Here is a 26,038-nt window from a genome sequence, read left to right on the forward strand (position 1 = left end):
GCGGAGCGAGCCGGAGAAGCGGCCCAACTCGGCTTCACCCCGAGGCTGGACCCCGGCCAGAGTGTCCGCTCCGCAGGCGGCCGCCGCGTCCCGCGCCTCCGCTCCAGCTGGCGTCCGCAGCGAAGTCTGTCTTCTGGATGCCACTGGACTTTCTCTGGGCTGAGACCCCGGGGCAGGTATGGCCGGCCTTGGGTTTGTTATTCCCCATGAAAAAACAGTAATGTTCATAATAATAACTCCTACTGTACAGTGCTTTATGGTTTATGAAGCAAGCTCTCCTGTCATTTCATCTACCCCTTACTAACTCCAGTCGAGAAGGCACTTCGATATTGTTATCCCCACTTGACCGAGAAGGACCCAGCAGAGGTCCAGAGAAGTCAAGGATCTTGCTTGAGACCACACAGCAGCCCCAGGGCCACAGCCCAAGCTCTCTCACCTGACAGGGATGCCCTAGGAAGTGCTATTTCTTTCCTGCATGTTCAGTGCAATTCCAGGAAAGAAGCCCCAAGAAAGGTCGCAGCTGGGGGGTGACTTTCAGTGGGAGACCGGGTGGCTGGGCAGTTGGACCAGGAGCCCCCTCGGGTCCCTTCAGGCTCCTGGTCCGTATTACTTGGAAGGCATAGGGCCACTGACCTTGCTCCATCTGTACGTTGCTTCTTACACTGGGAGCAGGGTAACTCCTAGGGTCCAGACGGGCACAGGGCCGCAGCCCTGACACCAGAGCACAAGGAGCCCTCCTGCACATACTCCAGCATATTTAATCCTAAACCCAAATTAACGTGGAATGAAAGAGGGTACGTATTTATTCTGAGCCAACTGCAACCCAGCTTGACTTTGTCCCAAATTCCATTTACCTTCACCTAGCTGTTCCCAACATTTCCCTTTGTCTGTAAAACACAGACATATGCCCCATGTTCACTTCCTAATCATTTGTTTACACAAAATATGGAACCATTACTCCCATATAAAGTTCTTGGTCTTATTACACCTGAATGGATTTTAAAATTACTTTTCAAGATCAAAACATATTAATTGGCTCCCACTGCTTTCAGGATAAAATCCCCTTTGTGCTGCTGCTTCCTCTTCCAGTAACATCCTCCCCCCACCACCCCATCCCACTGTGGGTGCAGTCCAGCTGGGCCTACCTCCTCTCTAAAGCCCTCTCCCCACCCCTGCTCCCCCCCTACACACACTACAGCCAGGCCAGGCCCCCTGCAGCATCCCCAGAATAGATCCCAGTGCCCCCAAATTCTCCTGTAAACTCCTGTCTACCTCTCTGTACCACCCCAACCTCACTCCCAATTTTTGTGTATTCCTCCCCAAACCAGTGAGGAAGGTATCATTTCCCCATTCCCTCCCTGACAGGGGGACCTGGATCTCTTTTCTCTGTACCTTTCTCAGCCCAGCACACAGCAGGCCCTCAGAGAGAGTCCATAGAGTGTAGAGGTTATGAGTTTAGACTTGGTTCAAACCTCAGCTCTACCACTTTCCAGATGTTGACCTCGAGTAAGTCACTCAACCTTGTAAAATAAGGCTAATAACAGTTCCTGCCTCATTACTGACACAGTAATAAGAACTTTATAAACATTATCTGTTCTTTATAGCTGCTGTTTATGCAATGAATAAGTGGATCGATTTATTATTTACTTAATTGATAATAGAAGGGCTTCACCGACAGCCCCATGACCCCCAGCACAGTGCCAGAGGAGTGGCCCTCAGCAAATCATTGTTAATGGGCTGGAACATGCCTAGGACTAAAAGCAGGGCAGCCAGTGTAGTGGTCATCAGTCAGGCTGCCCGGGTTTTACTCCTGGCTCTGTCATTTGCTAACTGTGAGATCTCAAAAATTACTTAAACTTTCTAGCCTTCAGCGTTCTCATTGCTACAGTAGGAGGATAACAAAAGTTCCTTCCTCACTGATTGCTGGGAGGACTGTTAAATAAATTGACGTGTGATATTTTCTCTCAGTCACCTCTCATATCTGATTTGAGCACTTCTGCCAGCCCAGCCCAGCTTAAAAATTTGGGGTAAGTCAGCTGGTTTGCCTCAGGTCAACCTACAGCTCAGGTGTCCTGAATGGTCCCAAAGCACAAGACAGTGCTAGTAAAGGGTCTGGAATTCAAAGCTGAAGGCTGTAGGCCACCCTGTAAGGGTTAGGGGAGGAGGGGGATTCAGGATGGTCTTGAAAGATAGGGGATGGATTGGGTCTGGATGAATCAAAGGAGGAATGGGCCGTGTACAGGCACTGGGAAACAGAGGAAGGCTGGGCTGGGCAGGTGGGATGGACCTTCTGTCTGGGAAGGGTGATCGTACAGAACCCTGCAGTCAAGCCTCAGTGTAGTGATGGGCAATGGAGAGCCACTGCAGACTCTAGAGCAGGAGCATGACCTGCTAGAAGTCAAGTTGGGGTGAGAGAGGTCAGAACCAGTGTGGGGGCTGCAGTTGGGGGAGGCCAGTCGGCCGGGGCTGCAGTCATGAGGTGAAGAGAAGGAAGGGATGACCAAGAAGAGTCAAAGCAGATTTCTGGGGTTCAGGCCCTCCAGAGACCCCAGGAGGAGCGATGAAACTGCTGTCAGTCTGCAGCATTTGAGTCTGCAGTGCCGGGAGGGCATCTAGAGGCCATCCAACCCTGCGTTCTCATCTGTTGGTCTCTTGGCCACCTTGGCCACCACAGCCCAGACCGCCTGGTTTCAAACGTTCTCTCCTCTAGTTCAACCCACACGCTATACCTTGACAATCTTGCTAAAGAATCTACAATGGCTCCCCGTGGCCAAGCAGAGAAAATCCAAATCCCCTGCTCTGCGTTCAATCCCCCGGGCTCCAGCCTGGCCTCTCCTATCCCAGCCCCCAAGCCCCACCCCAGGCCCCAGCACAGTCATGCTTGCTTCTGTCTCTGAGACTTTGCCCACCCTGCCCCCTTCCTGGAACGTCTTCGCTACTTCTCTTAACCTCCCCACATTCTACCCACCCTTCCAAGTCCACACGGAGCCGCTCACTCCTGTGAAGCTCCTAGAGGCCGCTCTGTTTGATGTTGGCGTTGCTCAACCTCGTCCTACTGCCAATAGCAATAACAACACTGATGACTGCAACAAGTACCGTTTATGGGGCGCCGACTCCCAGGGCTATTAAGTAGTAAAGCCTCCTGCTTATCCCCAAGCCCATGCGCTTACGTGCGCTGCTCTTCTGGGTTGCCCAGCTGCCCGCCTGCAAGGGGCGCCCTGCCCACTGTAGTCCAGGGGAAAGGCTCCTCTGGGGCCGTGGGGCTGGGAGGCTGTGTGGTGGCCCTGTGTGGCCTGGGGCTTTGATTTGATTCTTCTTGTGGTGTTATCACAGGTGGACTTGTCTTTCCACTGGAGTAAGCCTCAACCTCGAGACCAAGGCCATGAACTCTCCTAGCTCTGGAAGCCTGTCCACTGATTGGCAGGCTGGCCAAGTAATTCTCTCGGTTCTACTGCAGGCTTGCTTCTCCTACAAAGTGCAAGGGGGTGGAAGAAATTCTAACTCTGTAATTACCAGTCAGGTAACTTTGGGGGAAGTCACACCACTCTTACTTAAAGCTTCTGTTTCCTTAACTGTAAAATGAGACAATAACTTGTACTTCACAGAGCCCCAGTGAAGGTCAGTTGAGCAGCAAAACCTGTGAAGTGCCTTAGATGGCCCTGGCCCAAAGTGAGTGTTTGGTTACAATAAACCTTGCGTTTATTGAGCACCTGCTCTGCGTGGGCACACTGCTAATTGCTCTACACGCCCACTCTCATTTCATCCTCAAAATGCTACAAGATGGGTTACATTGGTTCCCCTGACTGCAGATGAGAACATCTGAGGCTCAGAGAGGTTCCCCTGCCCTAGGTCACAGAGCCAGCGAGAGATAGCTCAGAGCCAATGAGCAAGGCCCAGCACAGGGTTTGGGTACAGTTTATCTAAATTCCTGGCACCCTTCACCAGGTTGATGTTCAGAATATCTAACCACCAGTGAGGCATGTGCACTGGTGAATCAGAAGGGACGTTGAGGGACTTCCCTAATGATCCAATGTGCAGGTTTGATCCCTGGTCGGGGAGTTAAGATCCCACATGCCTCACGGCCAAAAAACCAAAACGTAAAACAGAAGCAATAAGCAAATTCAATAAAGACTTTTTTAAAAAACTGGTCCACATCAAAAAAATATATATTTAAAAAAAAAAAAGGGACGTTGGCCAGGATGCCACCTTGGTCCTAACCACTGGGCTCTACTGCCTTCCATTCTCAAGGCAGGTATTCCATATCCCCTTCCTATATTCTCCCCACAGGACCGTGCCATGGCCCTTCCTTCTTCACATAGTGTCAGGTGCAGTGAGGTGCCCAATAAACGGTGGCCGCATCCAATTCCAATAGGGACGTCCAAGAAGCATCCGGCGAGAACAGACCTCTGGTGAGAAGCCAGGAGCAGAGAGGAATTCTGAGTTGGCAGAGCGGGGAATGGAAACCCAGAGGAGAGCAGCAGGAAGTGGCGGCAGGGAAAAGCTTACCTGGAGGGAGGCTGATGGGCTTTGTCTACATTGTTGTTGATATCCATTTCCTCAGTCAAATCAAACTTATAGGATTTGGCCTTGAACAGAAACTGCCAGGGACAGGCCATCTCTGCGGTTTTGCAAAGCACGTCACTTCTCTGGATTTAAACTCAGCGGCTCTTCTCCGTGGGCTGAGGAAGGAGAAGGAGACCGAGGTGGGAGGTTGAGGAAGAGTTTACAGAACTGGGCCTTCTCAGTGTGGTTAGTTTGCTGAAGAATCAGTACAGAGGCTAATGTAAGTCTTGAACAGCCACTTCCTCAGGGCTTTGAAACCTCTGCTCCTATTTCGGTGTGGCATGTGGGGATCCTATGGACTTTAATTCGACAGAGCCACATAACTCCCTAAAGGAAAAACTTCATGAGGACAAAGTACAAACCCTGTGAGCCTTCTGAATGGGACCTGACTGGGCAAACTTCATTGCTGACCCGAGGCAAGGTGGGAAGGAGCCTGCTGGTCATTGAAATATGGGCACCTCTGCCTGTCCCTGCAGGATCTAACTAGCACCTGTCACTGGGGAAAGCATTCAAGTCATAGCTGCCTTAAATCTTTTCAGATTTTGCAGTTGTTGTCAATGCTGTCATCTGCTCCTTTTTTATTATGGGGGAGACGTAATTATTTATGGGGGAAAATGCACTTAATTCTCAATATTTGAGATCATCTCCTTTAAAAAAAAAAAAAAGACCAAAAAAGAAGACATAAGTGCAGGCCCAGGACTGGTCTGAGCTTGTCCCCAGCATGCCTCCTCCATGGAAAAAGGCTTTGTGTTGGGGGGCAGTGTGGTGATGATGTGGCCCATGTAAGAATCTTAGGGCCTCCCAAATCTGGGTTCAAATCCTAGCTTTACTAGTTACATGACCTGGGACAAGTTATTTAAAAGATGCATTTCTTCTTCCATAAAAGGGGCTTAATAACAGTTATCTTAACAAAATTTATTTGGGAGGGAAAAGGTGCATGTTATAAGGACTGGACAGTATCATCGATATAAAAAAGAATTCTCAGTAGATTACTCCCCACTCTCCAAAAAGTTTTGCCTTGAAACGTAGCAACTACAGCAAATTTTGCAGAAAAAAAAAAAAAATCTGAACAAGATGCCCTGTTCAAATGGCCAAACCTCATGTTGGCGTTTCTTAGATTTTCTACCAATTTATCTCTGTAGGCAGAAAAGTCCCCCAGTTTTCTGAGGCTTCTCAAACAGGAAGAAGCAAAACCCTCTCAAAACAGCAGCTTCCCCAGAAATGAAGACAACTCACCTTGCAGCTGGCTGTGCTGCCTCTGCAGGGTACTGACAAGCAAACTTGGGGGGACCTTCACCTTGAGAACTTCGGAACCGTCCGTAACTGCCCAGTTCCCTCACCAAGGGTGGCTGAGAGGTTTTAAACCAGCAATGCTGAATTCCCTGGGGCCAGAGAGCCTCAGTCGTCAACTCGCTGCAAAGTTATGATTATACTGCAGCTAAGAAGTATTTATACCCAACCCATGGCATCCAGGGAGCCGTTTTTGCATAGAAGTCTCTTTTTTTTTGTTTCCAAAGGGAGTGTCCCCAGCTGGGTGTACAGTTAGCTAATTTATGACTGGGAATCCTGGCCTATGAGTGACTTCATGCTGCTGTTACATCACTCCGTGTGGTGCATCCTCAGTAAATGCACCTCTTCCTGGTCCAGGGTCCAAGGCAGCGGCTCACCAGCAGGGTGGTGGGTCCAATAAAGGAGTCATCGTGGAGCCAGGTTTTATTTAGCTAAACCATGTTGTCTCACTTTCAGAGTCTGGGGGATTTTTTTTTTTTTTCCTCAGTAGGGAGCGCTCTGGTTAATTTCTGTCCAGACTCTCAATTTTCCAGTTCATGGCAGAAGTCCATGAAGCTGAGAAATATTGACAATATGGAACACACTGGAAAATGCCCAGGTTACAGAAGGCCAGTGATGCTGGGTCATGCAGTGTTCCCAACAGGTCCCTGAATCATTCAGCTTGAGGTTTGTGGAAGGGAAGGAAAGCCCTTAGCACAGAGAGACCTCTCAGATGTTGGTGTCACTAATGTCTCACACTTCAGCTCTGAGTAAACTAGGGGAGCATGGCAGGTAGAGTTATTTTCTACAGGGGAAAAAAATCCTTTCTTGTAACAGAAATTGCATTTTAACTTCTTTATCCTTTCTTATAATTCCATTTATTATAGTGCCTCGAATACAGTATTCCTATATGGGATGAATTGTTCCATTATAAAAGTAAAATAACAACTATGTTAGGTAAGAGTCAAAAATGGAGGGAAAAAAACCCACCCTTGATCTCATCATCCTAACACATTGCTGTCACAATCCATTCATTTCCTTCCCTCATTTTCCAAATTAAATGCAGAATTATAATCAATTGAATTTGCCTAAGATAGAAAAAAACCAAATAGAGACATGAAGAAGAGCTCAAAGATCTCTGTTGAGTGAATGAATGAATGAAAAATAGAAGTAGACTGCGATGAGTTGCAATATATCAAAGCCATTCTTCATTTAGTCTTTAGCCAGTTCAGTTCAGGGAAACTAATACTGCTTGAGGAGAGATGCAGAGTCCCTGGTTCAGAAAGTACAAAGCTTAGAGAAAAGAATGGATAATTATTGTATCGAGTGGCACATGCAGTGTTGGAGGGGTGGCATCCTGAAGAAGCTGAAACTGCATTGCTCAGGGAAGGTTCACAGGGGAGAGGACACCAGGGCAGGGTTTTGAGGGATGACTAGGAGTTTGCCTCACTCTAACCCTATTCCCTGTAACTGCTTCCACATATTCTGACTATACCTGCAGCAAATACATGTATTAACTCCTTTAACTCCTCCACCAATCCTGTGAGATGGGTACTACTACTTGGCATTCATGGACTCCTCTAGAATCCCATCTGCTTGGCCTCAGAACACCTGGTTGGTTTTGCTTCAGAAAATGCAGTTATTCAGTTATTTAATCAATCAGACATATGACAGTTGGGCTTTAGATGCATGGGCAGTGGAATCCCAGGATGTGTCTTGCCCTTCATTTGAGGATGGTGCCCTGGCTTACTCTCTTAGATGTTCCCACCCTGATGAAGAGGACCGCTCGCAAATGCAGTCCCCGGAGAGTGTCCCTATGTACTCATTATCTTGTTGTCAGCTTACCTCTGCAAGGGGCCTCCCTTTACATGACCCCCTGAACTATGTCATGCTTATAACCAGCCGGCTGCCTGTGTGTCCACTGTCTTCTTTGATTCCTCCCTCTCTGGACAGGTATGGAAACCAAGGTATCTGGAGTCTCAGGTGAATCTGTGGCAGAGCCAGGCAGGAACCCAGATCTCCTGACTGTCTCCCTACTAAATCACAAGCCCTTGGGAGTAAGGAACCGTGCTGTCCCCATCACCCAATATCCCCAACACCTACTGACCAGCACAGAGTGGGCACTGGAGAAGCATAAGCTGGATGAATCATGAGTGGCGCCAGTCAAGGGCCCCCAGAGTAGCTGGCCCAGGGTTAGGGCTCCGTAACCATTTGTTTTCTTTTCTGGTTCCTTTGCATTCTGCTCAGGTTACGAGCCTGAGCTTCAAGGCTGCTATCTCACCTCTAATCTAGCATCTACCAAGCATGATGTTCTTGGCTCATGGCAGGGTTTGGGTCAGCAGTGACTGTCCAACCTGAGTAAAAGGCTTTGACGATGTGGCTGCAATTTAGCCTGAGAGGTCCTGGGTTCTAGTGACAGCTCTGATACTGAGTTGCTGTGTGACCTCAGAAAAGTCACCTCTCATCTCTGGGCCTGACTTTTCACATAATGGACACCAAGTGGGGAGAGCGGGGTGGGGGGCGGTGGTGGTGGGATGAATTGGGAGATTCGGATTGACATATATACACTAATATGTATAAAATAGATAACTAATAAGAACCTGCTGTATAAAAATAAAATAAAATAAAATTCAAAAAAAAAAAAAAGAAACAGTGGCCAAGATAAAGTGAGTAAATGCGATACAAGAACATGCTTTGAGCTATGGAGCAAAATGGCGGCCACACAAGAATTTTGGTCCCTGCTATGGGTCAGAGAGGAACAATTTACTTTTTGACAAAGAGCGAGCAGGTGACATGACCTGACTTCCAAAGTTCCCTTCTTCACACGGGTCAGCACTCTACTACAAACATTTGCTTTTAAATTCCCAATTCTCTTTCTCTCTGTAACATTACACTCATTTATTTATTTTCTTATTAGGATAAAACGGATATAACATAAACTTCACCATTTTAACTATTTTAAAGTGTACACTTCAGTGGTTTTTATTATATTCACAGTGTTGTGTGTAACCATCACCACTATCCCAATACTCTCTTAATTAGCAAATAGCAAAGAGGGGAGTAAAAATAGCAGTAAGGATGGTGACACACAGAGGTTAAGCGATTACCCACAGTCACACAGCAGGCAGTCTCTGACCTGGCACAAACAGTGATGCTCACCCCAGAGCTCTAGTCTGCGGGATCTAGGGCTGGTCCCCATCCTGGAGGTTGTCAGGGATTTCCATCTCTGCTTGTCCTGTGCTTTCTGGGTCTGCCTCACCTTTGGCCCAGCTTCCCCAACAGGCCACATTCCTGGGCCTCTGTTGATGACGGATGTGGCAGGTGACTACTGCAGAGGAGAAATCAAAAGAGCATCTTGAAGGGCAGTCAGAGGACACGTGGGCCCCCAGGAGGGTGCAGATGGAGGTTCCAAGGCTGCTGTGGAGAAATATCCTCCCCCGTACCTTTCCGGCGCATCATGGGCACCACGCCGATAGCAACCAGCACTGGAATTTCTCAGCCTCATCATCCTGGGACTGATTTTCCATCAAATAAAGTTGATCTGTCTCTACACCGGGTTGTAGACATGGTTCAGTCCAGTTGGCCAGTGGGAATTAGCAACTTTGAAGCTCTTTCTACAGAAACAATGATCAGAGAGAACACTTACTAAGCAAGGCGCTTGTATATATCGACTGTTTCATCCACACAACAGGCTGTGAGGTGAATATTATTACCAGCCCCATTTTATAGGTGGGAAATTGAGGTTCAGCACCAAGTTAAATGGCTTGTCCTAGATCACATAGTCAGGTGGTGTTCAGACTAAAACTCTGGAGTCCCCCTTTCTACCCCCTCCATCCTGCCACCTCCTGTGAGGGACAGAGCCAGGACGCAGCCCTGGGGGAGCAAGGGTCCTGCACCATATCCCACTGCCTTTCTTGAAATATTTTCTTCCCCACCCTCCTGTAATAATAATTCTCCGTGATAAGAATAATTGCAACTACCGTGGATGAAGCACTTGCTCATAACTATAGCTGGCCCGAGCTTTTCCAGTCGTCATCTCACCCCATCCTCCAGCAGCCCTCTGCCGTGGTTCTATTCTTATGCTGACTTCACGAGTAAGGAAACGAGACACGGAAAGGTTGAGAAACCAGTTCCTTGTCACTCAGCTCGTAAGGGGCAGGGCTGAGGCTTGGCCCGGGGTCAGCACTGGGTTCCAGATGACCCCCGCACCTTGTGTGCCCCTGTGCGCATGCCCGTTTTGCTGCAGGCGAGCACACCCCAGGAGCAAGGCAAAAAAGTAGCAGGAAGAAGGTGGGAAACAGGCCAAGGTAAGAGCTGAGGGTCACCTGGGGTTGAATGTTCTTCCCCCCACCGCCGCCAGCCTCTGGTGCAAGCTCTGTGCAGTACAAGGCTGGCACAGAGCCCCCAGGAAGGAGGAGTCCCTGCCATGTGCCTCTGCTTCACAGAAGCCCCCCTAGAATCCTCTCACCAGCTCTTTGAGGGAGTTACTGTAATCTGTAATTTGCACCCAGAACTGTCAGACCCCAAAAGTGGGTTCTCCCTACGCCATGTGTTTATGGGGTGCCTGTTAGGCAGGATTCAGCATGCTGGTGGCAAAGGGGTGATCCTCAAGACACAGCCCTTGTCCTCCTCACTCCCAGAATAGGGGAAGGAGGGCCACCCTACAGCATACCCTAAACTCCATAAGGACAGGAGGGCTCTGTCACATTTATTGCTGTATTACCTTGGTACACAGTAGGTGCTCAAACATCGATTGCATGGAGGATTTGTGCACGGCACTGTACCCAACCTCTTGACAGCCCTGCAATGAAAGTGTCATTGTTCCCATTTTGCAGCAGGGGCACTGAGGCTCAGAGAGGCGGCCCACTGGCTCAAGGACCCATGGATCAAAACTGGACAGCCAGAAATGCAGACTTGCCTCTCCCAGCTCCGAGGCCAGGGAGCTCTCCCCTGAGGGGCTTTGTACTGACTCCAGTACTCTGCAAAGTGCTCGGCTGTGCTGCTTAGATGCCGAGGGCACCAGGCCTTCAGGGATAGGGGCTCAAGGAGGCTAAAATTCTTCAGGCGAGGGGGTCACTTGAAGGACAGAAGGACTAAGTGGGGTGAAGGGACAGAGGAGGGCATCTTAGGCCAGGGGAAAAGCCTAAACCTCCATTGATGCTAAATGTCCGTTCTCCGCAGTGGAGATGCCCTATGTCTCTGGATCCAGGGAACTCCCTTTCTCTTCCAGGGAGCTCCAGCTCAGCGTCCTTGGCACCTGGCATGTGCTGCCTGCCCTCGAGGTGGCCTGGAGGATTTAGGAGCAGCCCCCCAGCTTCAGCTGGGCCGGGCAGCCTCGGGCAAGCACTGCAACGTTTGATTCGCAAGGCTTGCGACAATCAGGCTTATCTTGACCCCCTGTACACGTGGGTCTGTGAGGTCACAACCCAGATCCCTTAACCCCACCCCAACCTCAGTTCCTTTAGTTGCAAAAAGAGACCAGTAAGAACTTCTCTGTAGGATTTTCCTGAGGATAAAATGAGATCCTGTCTTCAAAGTGCCAGGCACTCAGTGGATACTAGGAGTTCCTGTCCTGGCAGATGGGGAAACTGAGGCCAAGAGTAGCTCATTCCCAGGTCTCACAGCAATTCGTGCTGGACTGCTTCTTCTAGGCCAGCAGGCCCCTGACCTCCTTATACCCAGCAGGCCCTTCTCCTCCTCCTCCAGGTTCCCTGGTACCACCCGCCGCCTTTGAGATAGTGACGTGGTTGCTCTCCCCCCACATATAACCTCAGTGTTCTGCACACTGTAGGCGCTCAGTAGATGCCCTTGCTGATGATGCTAAAGGTCCATATATGCGTGACCTGGGGTCTCTTTTCAGTCAAATGACAGGATTCCCAAAGTGTGGTCAATCCAGAGGGGCTTTGGGGGCGGTACCCGGAATAACATTTTTTAATTTTAATAATTGAAGTACTTATTCATGTGGTTACTGTCTGTGGCCATTTACTGATGTTCCACTTGTGGGAAAGGATAAAAATTGGTTTTAGAATTACATTTATTTAAGTTAAAAAAGAGTCAATTTAAGGGGAAAATAAGCAAATAATAATGTAGGTGGTATGCAGGTGTGACAAAAATCATGAAAGTAGGATGCAAATAACTACAACGAGTGTACACTAGAAGACATGCGAGTCTGGCTCTTTCTCTACACTTGTGCCTGTGTGTGACCTGTGACGTCACTTGCCCTATCTAGGCTTCATGCCCCTCACCTGTCACAGGAAGGCGTTGGGAAGAGGATTTCTAAGGATCCTCCAGTTCTTACACGCTATGTCTCACACAGGACCCCTGTCCCTTAGCCCCATGTCATTTGTTGACTAACCACTGGAGGGCATGAGTCACACAGCTTCCAGCAGCTCAGTAGCTGAGGTCACCTGGGTTTGTCCCACCTTGAATGACTTGGAGGTGACAGAGCAGAGGGACTTTTGCTGGAAATGCCCCAGTTGTCACCTGAGGTGGACAGACCTACGGTGGACCAGGGTATAGACGGCTCTGATGGCTGAGTCCCTGGAATATGATTTACGCTGGCTGGCGCAGGCCTGGTACTTCGCTGGCAGCGCGGGCACAGTGAGTGAGGACCTGACCAGCTCTCGGGGGCAGGCCAGCCAGGAATTTTCTTTAAGGGCCCAATTTCTTGTCAGCGCTTCCCAGAACATCCTCCCCTTTCTGCCCTTCCACACTACTTCCTGGGTTCAGGATTAATACTTGGCAAGTCCTGAGGTGTGGTACTTCAAAGGTCAAGGATTCTGGTGCAAGCAGTGTCTTGGGACTGTGCAGGAGACATCAGTAGGGGAGTGAGGAAGGTCAAGAAGCCATGACGTGTGCGCTATTAAGCCAGTTACCACAACAGGCAACTGGAATTCAACCCCGCAGAGAAATCCAGGAAACAGTGTAGAACCCAGACCTCACCTGAGGGGCGGGGCTGCTGGCTGTTTGCCCAGCGGTTCTAGAGTATCACTGTTTGAGGCTGCTCCTGGGAGCAGGGTAGGGAGTTAACTCCCCAAGGCCTACTGTAGGCAGGGTAGCCTTCCTTCGCTCTGGAAAAGCCCTCAGGCCCAGAGATGCAGATGCTGGCAGCTGGTGCTCCCAGGGTGCACTGCAACGTAGGATGTGGGCAGAGCACCGGCTACACTGCTACGGGTGGGTTAGGGTTAGGCCAAATGGAGGAGGAAGAGAAGTGTCTGGTCACTTTCTCCCCAACTTCAGCCTCTGAGGATGTTGGATGCTGATCCAAAGAGAAGTTCTAAGTGCCTTCCCACCAGCTAAGCACACCTCCTTGGATCCTTCCCTAAATAGCTGTGTATCTTTGGTTGGGCCATGTGAGCCCTTTGGGCCTCTGTTTTCTCAATTAAGGTTCTCTGGAGCCTTTCCAGCTCTGATATCTGGGCTTTCTGAGTCTCTCCTGCTCATGTATGTCTTGTCTCTGGTGCTCTTGGGAGAGTCGCCTTGTCGACCAAAGTGCCCGCCAAAAAAGCAGAATGCAGCAATAACCAGGCACATGTGACTCCAGGCTCTGGCCACAAAGATGTTCAGGGCATCACGGTGTATAAGACTCAGAAACAACCTAAATGATCATCATTCGAGAAAGGCATGCTGGTCCAGCTTTAGGCTCCAAGGTTATGGTGGACCATTACACAGTCAAAGAAATGAAGTATTTTAAGAATTTTTTTAAAGACAAGCAATAATGTTTATGTATCTGTAAAAACATCAGATTATAGTACAGAATAATCCCCATCATGTAAAGTCATAAAAAAACTGTGAGAAAAAATATTAAAATATTAAGAGTGGTAGAAATAAGGGTGATCGTTGCTTTCTTGTTTACCCTTCTTTGTATTTTCCTTGTGGGAATTACAGGCACGGCAGGCCTGGAGGAGTGCCCTCAGAGGAGGTTGATGCTTTATTTCTTCTTGCCTGGGGAACATTCCTCCCACGCTACTGTAGGAGGGAAACTTGGTCTTTGGCATCTGACACCTCTGCCTCTCCTGCCTCATCCTGGTCCCAGCCTCAAGGTTCTCCCCTTCTCTGGGAGCTCCCCAGCAAGCCACACCTTTTGCACACATTGTTCTCTCTGCTTGGAATATCCTTCCCAGCAGCTCCCCGTCCCCAGCCCTCTAATCCGTCTCTGCTCCACTTCATGATACTGTCATCTCTAAAATGTTCCCCTGACCCTTTATCCCCAGGCTTCCCTGGGTTCCCCTCCAGCTCAACACTGATCCTACTCTTTTCATTGTGGGCTCACTCTTCTGTCTCTTTTACTAGATGCAAGCTCCCCAAGGCCAAGGCCACACCTCACACATCTCTGTAGCACCAGCACTGTCTGGCAAATAGTAGATGCTCAATAAAATTTTTAATTGAGATAAAACTCACATACCATAAAATCCATCCCGGAAAAGTGTACAATTCGGTGGGTTTTATATTCACAAGGCTGTGCAACCATCACCAGAATCTAATTCCAGAACATTTCCATTCCTCCCAAAAGAAACCCCACACCCATTAGCAGTCACGCCCCATTTCCTCCTCCCCCTAGCCCTAGGAAACTGCTAATCTGCCCTTTGTCCCTATGGACTTGCCTATTCTATATATTTTATATAAATATTTTATATAAATGGAATCATGAAGTATGTGGCCTTTGTGTCTGGCTTCCTTCACTTAGCATGTTTTCAAGGTTTTCTCATGTGGTAGCATGTATTAGTACTTCATTCCTTTTTATGACCAAATAATATTCTGTTGTATGGACATAGCACATTTTGCTTATCCATTCATCAGTTGATGGGCATTTGACTTGCCTTCACCATTTGGATATTATGAATAATGCTGCTATGAACATCTGAGTACAGGTTTTGTATGGAAAGATATTTTCAATTCTTATAAAGAGGAGTGAATCGCTGGGTCATAGGATAACTTTATGTTTAACTTTTTGAGGAACTGCCCTAATGTTTTCCAAAGTGACTGTTGCATTTTACATTCCACCCAGCAGTGCATGAGGGTTCCTATTTCTCTACATCCTTGTCAACCCTTGCTATTGCCTGTCTTTTTCATTATACAGTAGCTTCCTAATGGGTATGCAGTAGTCAATGGACTTTTTTTTGTTTTTAATATCTTTATTAGAGTATAATTGCTTTACAATATCGTGTTAGTTTCTGCTGTATAACAAAGTGAATCAGCTATATGTATACATATATCCCCATATCCCCTCCCTTTTGCATCTCCCTCCCACCCTCCCTATCCCACCCCTCTAGGTGGTCACAAAGCAACGAGCTGATCTCCCTGTGCGATGCAGCTGCTTCCCACTAGCTGTCTATTTTACACTTGGTAGTGTATATATGTCAATGCGACTCTCTCACTTCGTCCCAGCATACCCTTCCCCCTCCCCATGTCCTCAACTCCATTCTCTACGTCTGTGTCTTTATTCCTGTCCTGCCCCTAGGTTCTTCAGACCACTTTTTCTTTTTTTTAGATTCCATATATATGTGTTAGCATATGGTATTTGTTTTTCTCTTTCTGACTTACTTCACTCTGCATGACAGACTCTAGGTCCATCCACCTCACTACAAATAACTCAATTTTGTTTCTTTTTATGGCTGAGTAATATTCCATTGTATGTATGTGCCACATCTTCTTTATCCATTCATCTGTTGATGGACACTTAGGTTGCTTCCATGTCCTGGCTATTGTAAATAGAGCTGCAATGAACATTGTGGTACATGACTCTTTTTAAATTATGGTTTTCTCAGGGTATATGCCCAATAGTGGGATTGCTGGGTCATATGGTAGTTCTATTTTTAGTTTTTTAAGGAACTTCCATACTGTTTTCCATAGTGGCTGTATCAATTTACATTCCCACCAACAGTGCAAGAGGGTTCCCTTTTCTCCACATCCTCTCCAGCATTTATTGTTTCTAGATTTTTTGATGATGGCCATTCTGACTGGTGTGAGGTGATACCTCATTGTAGTTTTGATTTGTATTTCTCTAATGGTTAGTGATGCTGAGCAACCTTTCATGTGTTTGTTGGCAATCTGCATATGTTCTTTGGAGAAATGTCTATTTAGGTCTTCTGCCCATTTTTAGATTGGGTTGTTTGTTTTTTTCATATTGAGCTGCATGAGCTGCTTGTATATTTTGGAGATTAATCCTTTGTCAGTTACTCCGTTTGCAAATATTTTCTCCCGTTCTGAGGGTTGTCTTTTGGTCTTGTTTATGGTTTCCTTTGCTGTGCAAAAGCTTTTAAGTTTCATTAGGTCCCATTTCTTTATTTTTGTTTTTATTTCCATTTCTCTAGGAGGTGGGTCAGAAAAGATCTCGCTGTGATTTATGTCATAGAGTGTTCTGCCTATGTTTTCCTCTAAGAGTTTTATAGTGTCTGGCCTTACATTTAGGTCTTTAATCCATTTTGAGTGTATTTTTGTATATGGTGTTAGGGAGTGTTTTATTTCATTCTTTTACATGTAGCTGTCCAGTTTTCCCAGCACCATGTATTGAAGAGGCTGTCTTTTCTCCATTGTATATTCTTGCCTCCTTTATCAAAGATAAGGTGACCATGCGCGTGGGTTTATCTCTGGGCTTTCTATCCTGTTCCATTGATCTATATTTCTATTTTTGTGCCAGTACCATACTGTCTTGATTATTGTAGCTTTGTAGTATAGTCTGAAGGCAAGGAGCCTGATTCCTCCAGCTCTGTTTTTCTTTCTCAAGATTGCTTTAGTTATTCGGGGTCTTTTGTGTCTCCATACAAATTGTGAAATTTTTTGTTCTAGTTCTGTGAAAAATGCCACTGGTAGTTTGATAGGGATTGCATTGAATCTATAGATTTCTTTGGGTAGTATAGTCGTTTTCACAATGTTGATTCTTCCAATCCAAGAACATGGTATATCTCTCCATCTGTTTGCATCGTCTTTAATTTCTTTCATCAGTGTCTTACAGTTTTCTGCATAGAAAAGGTCTTTTGTCCTTTAGGTAGGTTTATTCCTAGGTATTTTATTCTTTTTGGTGCAATGGTAAATGCAAGTGTTTCCTTAATTTCTCTTTCAGATTTTTCATCATTAGTATAGGAATGCAAGAGATTTCTGTGCATTCATTTTGTATTCTGCTACTTTACAAAATTCATTGATTAGCTCTAGTAGTTTTCTGGTAGCATCTTTAGGATTCCCTAGGTATAGTATCATGTCATCTGCAAACAGTGACAGTTTTACTTCTTCTTTTCTGATTTGGATTCCTTTTATCTCTTTTTCTTCTCTGATTGCTGTCGCTAAAACTTCCAAAACTATGTTGAATAATAGCAGTGAGAGTGGGCAACCTTGTCTTTTTCCTGATCTTAAAGGAAATGGTTTCAGTTTTTCACCATTGAGGACAATGTTGGCTGTGGGTCTATAATATATGGCCTTTATTATGTTGAGGTAGGTTCCCTCTATGCCTACTTTCTGGAGAGTTTTTATCATAAATCGGTGTTGAATTTTGTCAAAAGATTTTTCTGCATCTATTGAGATTTTCATATGGCTTTTATCCTTCAATTTGTTAATATGGTGTATCACATTGTTAATTTGCATATATTGAAGAATCCTTGTATTCCTGGGATAAACCCCATTTGATCACGGTGTATGATCCTTTTAATGTGCTGTTGGATTCGGTTTGCTAGTATTTTGTTGAGGATTTTTGCATCTATGTTTATCAGTGATATAGGCCTGTAGTTTTCTTTTCTTGTAACATCTTTGTCTGGTTTTGGTATCAGGGTGATGGTGGCCTCGTAGAATGAGTTTGGGAGTGTTCCTCCCTCTGCTATATTTTGGAAGAGTTTGAGAAGGATAGGTGTTAGCTCTTCTCTAAATGTTTAATAGAATTCACCTGTAAAGCCGTCTGGTCCTGGGCTTTTGTTTGTTGGAAGATTTTTAATCACAGTTTCAATTTCAGTGCTTGTGATTGGTCTGTTTATATTTTCTATTTCTTCCTGGTTCAGTCTCAGAAGGTTGTGCTTCTCTAAGAATCGGTCCATTTTTTCCAAGTTGTCCATTTTATTGGCATATAGTTGCTTGTAGTAATCTCTCATGATCCTTTGTATTTCTGCAGTGTCATTTGTTACTTCTCCTTTTTCATTTCTAATTCTGTTGATTTGAGTCTTCTCCCTTTTTTTCTTGATGAGTCTGGCTAATGGTTTATCAATTTTGTTTATCTTCTCAAAGAACCAACTTTTAGTTTTTTTGATCTTTGCTATGGTTTCCTTCATTTATTTTTCATTTATTTCTGATCTGATCTTTATGATTTCTTTCCTTCTGCTAACTTTGGGGTTTTTTTGTTCTTCTTTCTCTAATTGTTTTAGGTGTAAGGTTAGTTTGTTTATTTGAGATGTTTCTTGTTTCTTGAGGTAGGACTGTACTGCTCTAAACTTCCCTCTTAGAACTGCTTTTGCTGCATCACATAGGTTTTGGGTCATTGTGTTTTCATTGTCATTTGTTTCTAGGTATTTTTTGATTTCCTCTTTGATTTCTTCAGTGATCTCTTGGTTATTTAGTAGCGTATTGTTTAGCCTCCACGTGTTTGTATTTTTTACAGATCTTTTCCTGTAATTGATGTCTAGTCTCATAGCATTGTGGTCGGAAAAGATACTTGATATGATTTCAATTTTCCTAAATTTACCAAGGCTTGATTTGTGACCCAAGTTATGGTCTATCCTGGAGAATGTTCCATGAGCACTTGCGAATAAAGTGTATTCTGTTGTTTTTGGATGGAATGTCCTATTAATGTCAATTAAGTCCATCTTGTTTAATGTGTCATTTAAAGTTTGTGTTTCCTTATTTATTTTCATTTTGGATGATCTGTCCATTGGTGAAAGTGGGGTGTTAAAGTCCTCCACTATTATTGTGTTACTGTTGATTTCCCCTTTTATGGCTGTTAGCATTTGCTTTATGTATCGAGGTACTCCTATGTTGGGTGCATAAATATTTACAATTGTTATATCTTCTTCTTGGTTAGATCCCTTGATCATTATGTAGTGTCCTTCTTTGTCTCTTGTAATAGTCTTTATTTTAAAGTCTATTTTGTCTGATATGAGAATTGCTACTCCAGGTTTCTTTTGATTTCCATTTGCATAGACTATCTTTTTCCATCCCCTCACTTTCAGTCTGTATGTGTCCCTAGATCTGAAGTGGGTCTCTTGTAGACAGCATATATATGGGTCTTGTTTCTGTATCCATTCAGCCAGTCTATGTCTTTTGGTTGGAGCATTTAATCCATTTACATTTAAGGTAATTATTGATATGTATGTTCCTATTACCATTTTCTTAATTGTTTTGGGTTTGTTATTGTAGGTCTTTTCCTTCTCTTGAGTTTCCTGCCTAGAGAAGTTCCTTTAGCATTTGTTGTAAAGCTGGTTTGGTGGTGCTGAATTTTCTTAGCTTTTGCTTCTCTGTAAAGGTTTTAATTTCTCCATCGAACCTGAATGAGTTCCTTGCTAGGTACAGTAATCTTGGTTGTAGGTTTTTCCCTTTCATCACTTTAAATATGTCCTGCCATTCCCTTCTGGCTTGCAGAATTTCTGCTGAAAGATCAGCTGTTAAGGACTTCCTTCGTGGCGCAGTGGTTAGGAATCTGCCTGCCATTGCAGGGGACATGGGTTTGAGCCCTGGTCTGGGAAGATCCCACGTGCTGTGGAGCAACTAAGCCTGTGTGCCACAACTACTGAGCCTGTACTCTAGAGCCTGCGAGCCACAACCACTGAGCCTATGTGCCACAACTACTGAAACCTGCATGCCTGGAGCCTGTGCTCCACAACAAGAGAAGCCACTGCAATGAGAAGCCCGCACACCACAACAAAGAGTAGCTCCCGCTTGTCGCAGCTAGAGAAAGCCCACGCGCAGCAACAAAGACCCAATGCAGCCAAAAATAAATAAATAAGTTAGTTAATTTTTAAAAAATCCTTAAGAAAAAAAAAGATCAGCTGTTAATCTTATGGGGATTCCCTTGTATGTTATTTGTTGCTTGTCCCTTGGTGCTTTTAATATTTTTTCTTTGTATTTAATTTTTGATAGTTTGATTAATATGTGTCTTGGTGTGTTTCTCCTTGGATTTATCCTGTATGGGACTCTCTGCGCTTCCTGGACTTGATTGACTAGTTCCTTTCCCATGTTAGGGAAGTTTTCAACTATAATCTCTTCAAATATTTTCTCAGACCCTTTCTTTTTCTCTTCTTATTCTGGGACCCCTATAATTTGAACGTTGGTGCGTTTAATGTTGTCCCAGAGGTCTCTGAGACTGTCCTCAATTTTTTTCATTCTTTTTTCTTTATTCTGCTCTGCGGTAGTTACTTCCACTATTTTATCTTCCAGGTCACTTATCCGTTCTTCTGCCTCAATTATTCTGCTACTGATTTCTTCTAGGCATTTTAAATTTCATTTATTGTGTTGTTCATCATTGTTTGTTTGCTCATTAGTTCTTCTAGGTCCTTGTTTAACGTTTCTTGTATTTTCTCCATTCTATTTCCAAGATTTTGGATCATCTTTACTATGATTACTCTGAATTCTTTTTCAGGTAGACTGCCTATTTCCTCTTCATTTGTTTGGTCTGGTGGGTTTTTACACTGCTCCTTCATCTGCATATTTCTCTGTCTTCTCATTTTGTTTAACTTACTGTGTTTGGGGTCTCTTTTTCGCAGGCTGCAAGTTCATAGTTCCCCTTGTTTTTTGTGTCTGCCCCCAGTGGGTGAGGTTGGTTCAGTGGGTTGTGTAGGCTTCCTGGTGGAGGGGACTGGTGCCTGTGTTCTGGTGGGTGGGGCTGGATCTTGTCTTTCTTGTGGGCAGGGCTGCATCCCGTGGTGTGTTTTGGTCTGCACTGAGTGGAGACACAGAAATCTGCAGCCTGCCCCCAACTGTGGTTGCAGACACCAAATCTGCCTCAGTCCTGGGTGGCTTAAAGCATGCAAGTGGCCTGGACTTCCCTAGGCCCATGTTTCTGGATGGGGCTAGCTCTGTAACCCCTCTGGGCCTCAGTTTCCTCTTCTGTGAAATGGAAATAATAAAGCCCAGCCTGTGGGATGACTGCAGGATGAGGGGATGCACATAAATTGTCTGCACAGGGCACAGCACATAATGGGTGTTGCCTTTTTCCAGCCTGTTTTCTCAGAGGTCTGCCCAATACGTGCATAAATATCACTTCACTAATTAACTACTGGAAAAGAGCTTGAGAAGAGGGGGACAGTGGAAAGGGTGGGGGAAAGGGAGAAAGGCAAGCGGTTTACAGATGGCAGGAAGCTACAGCGAGGGCAGCCGCCAGTCACGGAGTAGGTGGGTGGCGCAGACAGTCCTGGGAGGATTATCACAGGCTTCCAAAGAGCATTTCCCCGCAGTCATTTGTATCCTCAAGCACTCTGACTCTTCAGATCCCTGAGCTTTCTATTTCGGCCCTTGAAAGGCAGTGGCGGGGGGTGGGGCGGGGTGGGGGCGGGAGGGGCGCTTGAGGAGGGGAGCATCTGAGCAGTGCTGATTCAAACCCAACTGCAAGTCTACAGGCAAACCTCACGTAAGGGCAATCCAGATGCCGAGATCAAAGATGGCAAATGGGTTTTATCTGTTGTGCCAAAGTTAAGAGATAAGTAATGATTACTCAGAGTCATGACCCATGTTTACTGTTCTAGACCAATATAAGGTGAACTCTGTGTTGGGCAGTTTCCATGTCACCTAAGTAATTTGTTGGTTGGGGCACTTTAAAAGTCAGGAGAGAAACAGGAGAGATTCAAATAAATTGATGAAGTGTCAAAGGTGGTATCAGCCACCGCTTCTGACTCATGGCTCTAGCTGCCCTCCAGAGGCTCTAGCACGCCTCAGAATGGTGTGTCTGGCTTACGGGAAACTTGGGCAGAGGCTGTCGCTACCACACAGAGAGGCCATGAGTGCCTTCAGAGCCAGGCGTGTATCTGGGAGATTCTTGACTCATCTGAGTGACTCCCAGTGAAGCTTGTTCCCTGGTTCCATGTAACGAGGGATCACGCACCTCACAAGGCTGCTGGTTAAGCTGCCAGATGATCTGACGGACCCTGATCAAGAACGTAAAGGTGCATGTGGGGGAAATATATGTTCTCAGTTTTACCAGAAGAGAAAACTGAAGCATGCAATGGGTGGGAAGAGGCGGAGAAAATGCACAGAAACAGGGGCAGCTTTGTGACTGCAACCTGTTCCAGGTCCTTGTTTTGTCTGTAATTCTGTATTAATTGTTTTGTCATTAATACTTAATTCCCAGCTGGAGAGACTCCTAGAAGCATCAGGACATCTGCCCTGGCCCAGCCACTTCTGAGGAACTTCCGGGGCCTGTTTCCCTGCTCTGTATCACATGCCCCTCCCAGTCGATTGGACAAGGGTGGGCCCATCACCCTGGGGCAGCCAGTGGCCTCGGAGGTGGACCCTCTGTCTCCGAGGGTTTGAACTGGAGACATAGGAGCAGCAGTTGATAGCAGGGTAGACCTCCAAAAGACCCCCAGAGAGAAAGTAGAGGGTGTGAACCAGAGGGCAGAGGAAGCCACGAGTAAGCAGGTGCCTGAGGTGGGGAGTGGAGGGCAGATTGCCAGGGGAGGAGCAGGATACCCTGGCCGGGCAGTGGGGAGAAACTCCAGGTGCTGGCCACAACTGTCTTCCGGGTCCCGAACTCTCCCCAGGCCACGTGGCCCAGCTTTCCATCTTCCTTATTGCCCAAAATATTCTCCAATAAACTCTTTATTCCCCAAAGGAGTCTGTGTGAGGGGCTTGCACTTTTGCAGCTCCCTAACAGAGCCTAACATGGGTACTACTGCTTAATTGAGGAAGTCTCCTATTTCACAGTAAAAATGAAAACAAATTGTTCACCAGGGATTGAGAAAGGAGAGGAGCTAAACATTGATAAGGTGCAATGCTGGAAAGTACCCGGATACTCCTTCATCTGGGGCTCTGGGGTGCAGAGAGCTTTGCCGAAGTTCCTGTTGGAAAGCAATCAACCTTGCACAGCCTACTAGTGACTTTAATGAAGGCCAGTTTTACAATTGCCTGGTGCACCCATCTGTCCCCCCTGGAGAATATGGAGGCTCGGACTTTCTCACCCTGAAGTTGAAATCAAATGCTTGCCCGAAGTTACACGGCATTTACCACCTGACTTGTTGAAACAGTAAAAAATTAATGAACAGAAACCTCAATTAAACAGAGTCGGGGGACCAGATGGGGGAGCTCCCATGCCCTATGCAGCTAGCAGAGACCAACAGGAAGAAGAAAGACTCCTCTTCTTTCCTGGTAAGAACTCACCACTGAAAAGCCATGGACGCTTAGCTTACACAGCCCTCCCAGCTTCCTTTCCCCTCTAAAAAGTGGTCTCCTTCCCTTGCCTTGCAGAGATTTGCACATGGCTCTTGGACCCCGAATTGCAATTCTCTGCTGATCCCGAATAAACCCATCTTTGCTGGAGAAATATCTGGCAGCCCGTTGATTTCAAGTCAATAAAACCTACAGTGAGCTTCTCAGCTTCCACTCCACTTTCCACACACTAGATCTGCAGTCTGTCTGAAGATGCTTCTCCTGTTGTAACTCAGTGTGATGAATCCAAGTGTCAGGAGAATAAGGGAGGATTCCCAAGACAGGTAATTCCTGAACAGAGCTTTGTGTTTTAATTAACATTGACTTTTTTAATTCTTTTGATGCACAGGTATATGAGTTTTGACACTTGAGTAAATTCCTGTAACCACCACCATACTCAGGATACAGAACAGTTCCATCGCCTCCCTCCCCCAAACTCTCTCCTGCTGCCCCTTTGTGGTCACACCCCACTCCCAACCCTAACCCCTGAGAACTGTTAAGTTCTCCGTCCCCGCAGTCTTGTCTTTTCTAAACTGTCAAATAATGGAATCGTAAAGTATGTAACATTTTGAGACTGATTTCTTTCTTTCACCCAGCATAATGCCTTTGAGCACCATCCATGTTGTTGGGTATTGAAAGTTTGTTCTGTTTTGTTGCTGAAGAGGAGTCCACTGTATGGATGAACCACAGTTTAACTATTCACCCACTGAAAGATGTTGGGTGGTTTCCAGTTTTGGACAATTATGAGGAGAGCTGCTATAAGCCTTTGTGTGTAGCTTCGTATGTGAACATAAGATTCATTTCTCTAGGTTACACACCTAGAAGTGGGACTCCTGGGTCATGTGGTAAGTGTATGAGAAACCACCAAACTGTTCTCCAGAATGGCTATACCAGGAATTCTCTGGCGGTCCAGCAGTTAGGACTCCATGCTTCCACCGCAGGGGACATGTGTTCGACCCCTGGTCAGGGAACTAAGGTCCCACATGCCTCGACATGGCCTAAATAAATAGATAAATGTAAACAGCTTGTCACCTCTTTCTTAAAACAACAAACAAACAAAAAAACAGAATGGCTGTACCATATCACATTTTCACCAACAATTATAAGAGTTCCAGTTGCTCCGCACGCTAGCCAGGATTTGGTATTGTCAGGCTTTTGTTTGTTTGGCCGTTCTAACAGGTGTGAGGGAGTATCTCACTGTGGTTTTGCATTTCCCTAATGACTAATGATGCTGAGCATCTTTTCATGTGCTTATCTGTCATTTGTAGATCTTCTTTGGGGAAGTGTCTGTTCAAGTCTTTTGCTCTTTTTAAAAATTTATTGTTTGTTTCCTTCCTGTTGAGTTTTGTGAGTTCTTTATATCCTCTGGGTACAAATTATTTGTCAGATATGTAGTTTGCAAATATGTTCTCCCAGTCTTTTCAATTTCTTAAAAGGGCCCTTGCAAAGCAAAAGTGTTATTGATTTTGTTTTTTATGGATCATTAAGCAGGGTTTTGATGAACATATCCAATGGACTGATAAGAGGAGAAAGGATCCTAGGCAAAGGGAATAGTGTGTGCAAAGTCATGGAGGCCTGAAAAAGTAGGCTAGGGTTGGGAATTCTAAGCAGTTCGATATGCTGGAGAGGAGCATGTAGGGTATGGGGTGGGCGGGAGGGAGTGACTGGCTCATAGAAGGACCAGATCCCGAGTCTCTTGGATGCTACGCCAAGGAGTGTAGACTACTCATCTTATAGGCGAGGGAACTACCAAAGGACATGGCGATTGCTTACTTTTATTCTGGCTAACTTTTAAAAATGAGTTATTTATTATTTCCTATAGAGGGACTTCCCTGGTGGCGCAGCGGTTAAGGATCTGCCTGCCAATGCAGGGGACACGGGTTTGAGTCTTGGTCCGGGAAGATCCCACATCCTGCAGAGCAACTAAGCCCGCAAGCCACAACTACTGAGCCCGCATGCCACAACTACTGAAGCCCACACGCCTAGAGCCCGTGCTCCACAATAAGAGAAGCCACCTCAATGAGAAGTCCACGCGCCACAACGAAGAGTAGCCCCCGCTCGCCGCAACTAGAGGAAGCTCGCGTGCAGCAATGAAGACCCAATAAATAAATAAATTAATTAATTAAAAAAATTTCTTGTAGAAAAACATAGAGCAACAAAAAGACAGCTAAAACCCTATGTAATCCTATCACCCAGAGGGTGGTTACACTAATTAACATTTGGGCTGGTTCTTCTATCCATACACACGTATACACATAATTTTCTTTTTTACAAAAATGAGATCATGTCATACATACTGTTTTATAACATGCTATTTGTTTTTGCTTAACAATAATATCTGTGAACACTTTTCCATATCATTATTCTTTTACTGTATCATTTCTTCAGTTAAGATTAACTTTTTTCCTTTGTTATATTTTAATGTAATATTTCATGCATTCAAATTAAAACATGTAGCATTAAAAGCATGATAATATTATGAACTACCCTCTGGCTAAAGGATAAGAACATAACCAACAGCATCATCTCTGTTGGTAAATGTATCTAGTTCTTACTACATCCCAGATGCTGTTCTTTATATGTATTAACTCCTGTTCTCTCCAAACAATCCCCTGAGGTAGTGATATTATCTCCATGTTACAATGGGGAAAGGCACAGAGAGGTTAACCCGCTTACTCAATCAAGGCCACACAGGTAGTGAGTGGCAGAGGTAGGACTGAAACTTTTGGCGATGGAAACAACAGACCTCGCTGACTGAGGGACATGGAGGATGAGGGAGCACAGGTGTCAGGCGTGATTCCCAGGTTTCTAGCTGCTGTGACTGAGGGGCAGAGATGGCACTTACTGAGCCAGGAAAACAGGAGGAGGAGCTGGT

The 26,038-nt window shown here is 45.7% G+C and overlaps 1 protein-coding gene across 4 annotated transcripts in view; it reads right to left on the reverse strand.

Moving 5' to 3' along the window:
• The window catches only part of NOS2 (nitric oxide synthase 2), a 122,698-nt gene that overhangs the window by 48,100 nt on the left and 48,560 nt on the right, over positions 1–26,038 (reverse strand). For all 4 annotated transcript variants that reach the window (XR_011377096.1, XM_070044591.1, XM_070044590.1 and 1 more), the window contains exons 2-4: positions 9,276–9,446; positions 8,992–9,160; positions 4,507–4,679 (exon numbers count right to left, since the gene is read on the reverse strand). Coding sequence is in view for 3 of the 4 variants with exons in the window: in XM_070044591.1 (XP_069900692.1) it covers positions 4,507–4,616 (110 nt within the window). In the remaining variant the exon portion in view is untranslated. The remainder of the gene's footprint in view (positions 1–4,506; positions 4,680–8,991; positions 9,161–9,275; positions 9,447–26,038) is intronic.

The sequence above is a fragment of the Globicephala melas genome, chromosome 20, assembly GCF_963455315.2.
Source record: "Globicephala melas chromosome 20, mGloMel1.2, whole genome shotgun sequence".
NCBI lineage: Eukaryota > Metazoa > Chordata > Mammalia > Artiodactyla > Delphinidae > Globicephala > Globicephala melas.